Raw genomic sequence first — 1,682 nt, forward strand, 5'->3', positions numbered from 1 at the left:
TGCCCCCCATAACCCGTCCCCCTGCCCCCCAGGTGCAGAAGACCATGAAGGACAACCTGGCCATCGTCGAGGACAACTTCGCCGACATCGACGCCCGCATCAAGCGGCTGCAGAAGTGAAAGAGCCCAGGAGACCCCCGGGGCTCCCCTGAGGACATCCCCCTGCCCCCCATAACCCGTCCCCCTGCCCCCCAGGTGCAGAAGACCATGAAGGACAACCTGGCCATCGTCGAGGACAACTTCGCCGACATCGACGCCCGCATCAAGCGGCTGCAGAAGTGAAAGAGCCCAGGAGACCCCCGGGGCTCCCCTGAGGACATCCCCGTGCCCCCCCAGGATCCCCTGGGCCCTGTGACCCCCCGCAGGCCCCAGCTGCTGCTTGTAAATACCCTGCTCTGTCCCTGTCCCCACGGGGGTCCTGCCTGTCCCCCCGCTCCCTCCCAGCTGTGGGTGTCTGTCCCCCCGTACCCCAATAAACAGCTCGGCTCCCGGGGTGTGTCGGCCTCTCTGCTGGGGGGCAGGAGCGGGACCCCCAAACTGGGACTGGGGGGGCACGAGGGGAACCTGTGGGACCCCCACAAGGACGAGGGGCTGGGGGCAGCTGGACCCCACAGATTGGGGGGGGGGTCCCGGGTGTGTCCCCACCCCTCACACGGGTCCTGCAGCCCCCCACCCACAGCCAGAGCACCCCCGTGGCACCAGCTGTGCCCCCGAGGTGCCACCAGCTCCCCCAGTCCCGCCATCCCTCCCAGCTCCAGTGTCCCCAGGACCCCCCGGTTCCTCCCTCGCCCCGGTGCCCCCCACGTGCGGTGAAGGTGGGGGTGAGGGGGGGCTGAGACCCCCGCCCGCCCCTGCTCCCGTTAACCGAGACCCGCTGGCACCGAGGCCCCGCCCACTCTCCGTAATCCCCGCCCATTCCCGCCAAGCCCCGCCCCCGTCCATTACCCGCTGGTGGGCGTGGCCCATTTCCCGCCATTGCATCAGCCCCGCGTGACCCCCCGCGCGCCCCTCCCGCGCGCCGGGCCGCGCTGCTCCTCCCGCCCCCGCCGCTCTCCCATTGGTTGTCGCTCTCCTGCCAGTCACGCATCCCGCGCGCCCATTGGCCGCGGCCGGCGCGAGCGTTGCGTCAGGCTGCCCTTAAAGCGGCGCGGCGCGGGGGGCGGCGCAGTGCGGGACGATGCGGCCGAGGATGAGCGGGGGGCAGCGAGCGGAGCGGGGCCGGGGCGAGCCGCGACCACCCGGGAAGGTGCGGGGGGCAGCCCGGGACCGGCCCCGGGGGGCGCGGGGGCCGCGGGGAGCCGGAGCTGCCCCGGCGAGCTCCGCCTCGGGGGTCAGCGGTTCTAAGGGCACCTCTCATCATTCCCAGGCATCGAGGAGAAAGCGTGTCCTCGCCGACCACCACACCTGAGGGCAGGTAAGGGGCCGCCCCCTTCGGGCACCGGGGCCGGCCCGGGCACCGGCGGTCCCGCCCGGCGCTCCCCTCACTCCGCTCCCCCCGCAGCCGCGCCGCGCCCGCGGTGCCGATGGCGGCCGAGGGGCTGTGGGGGCCGGGCGGCCCCCCCGGCTGGGAGCTGGACGGCTGGTACGAGGACCTGCAGGAGGTGCTGGCGGCGGAGCCCCCCGGGGCCGGCCCCGCCTGGGGGCCCGAGCAGGTGAGCGCGGGGCCGCGGTGCCCGCGGGGCG

The 1,682-nt window shown here is 74.3% G+C and overlaps 1 protein-coding gene and 1 long non-coding RNA gene across 2 annotated transcripts in view; both read left to right on the forward strand.

The window, feature by feature from the left end:
- The window catches only part of DCTN2 (dynactin subunit 2), an 8,640-nt gene extending 8,149 nt beyond the window's left edge, over positions 1-491 (forward strand). The window contains exons 14-15 of the mRNA XM_039703360.1: positions 33-155; positions 318-491. Coding sequence (XP_039559294.1) covers positions 33-119 — 87 coding nt within the window. The 3' untranslated portion in view covers positions 120-155; positions 318-491. The remainder of the gene's footprint in view (positions 1-32; positions 156-317) is intronic.
- Positions 492-1,124: 633 nt separating this feature from the next.
- Positions 1,125-1,676, forward strand: LOC120499525. Its single transcript, XR_005626892.1, has 3 exons — positions 1,125-1,245; positions 1,366-1,413; positions 1,501-1,676. It is a non-coding gene; the product is annotated as an uncharacterized LOC120499525 (long non-coding RNA).
- Positions 1,677-1,682: the final 6 nt, after the last annotated feature.

Source organism: Passer montanus, unplaced genomic scaffold (assembly GCF_014805655.1).
Source record: "Passer montanus isolate IOZ18808 unplaced genomic scaffold, ASM1480565v1 scaffold162, whole genome shotgun sequence".
NCBI lineage: Eukaryota > Metazoa > Chordata > Aves > Passeriformes > Passeridae > Passer > Passer montanus.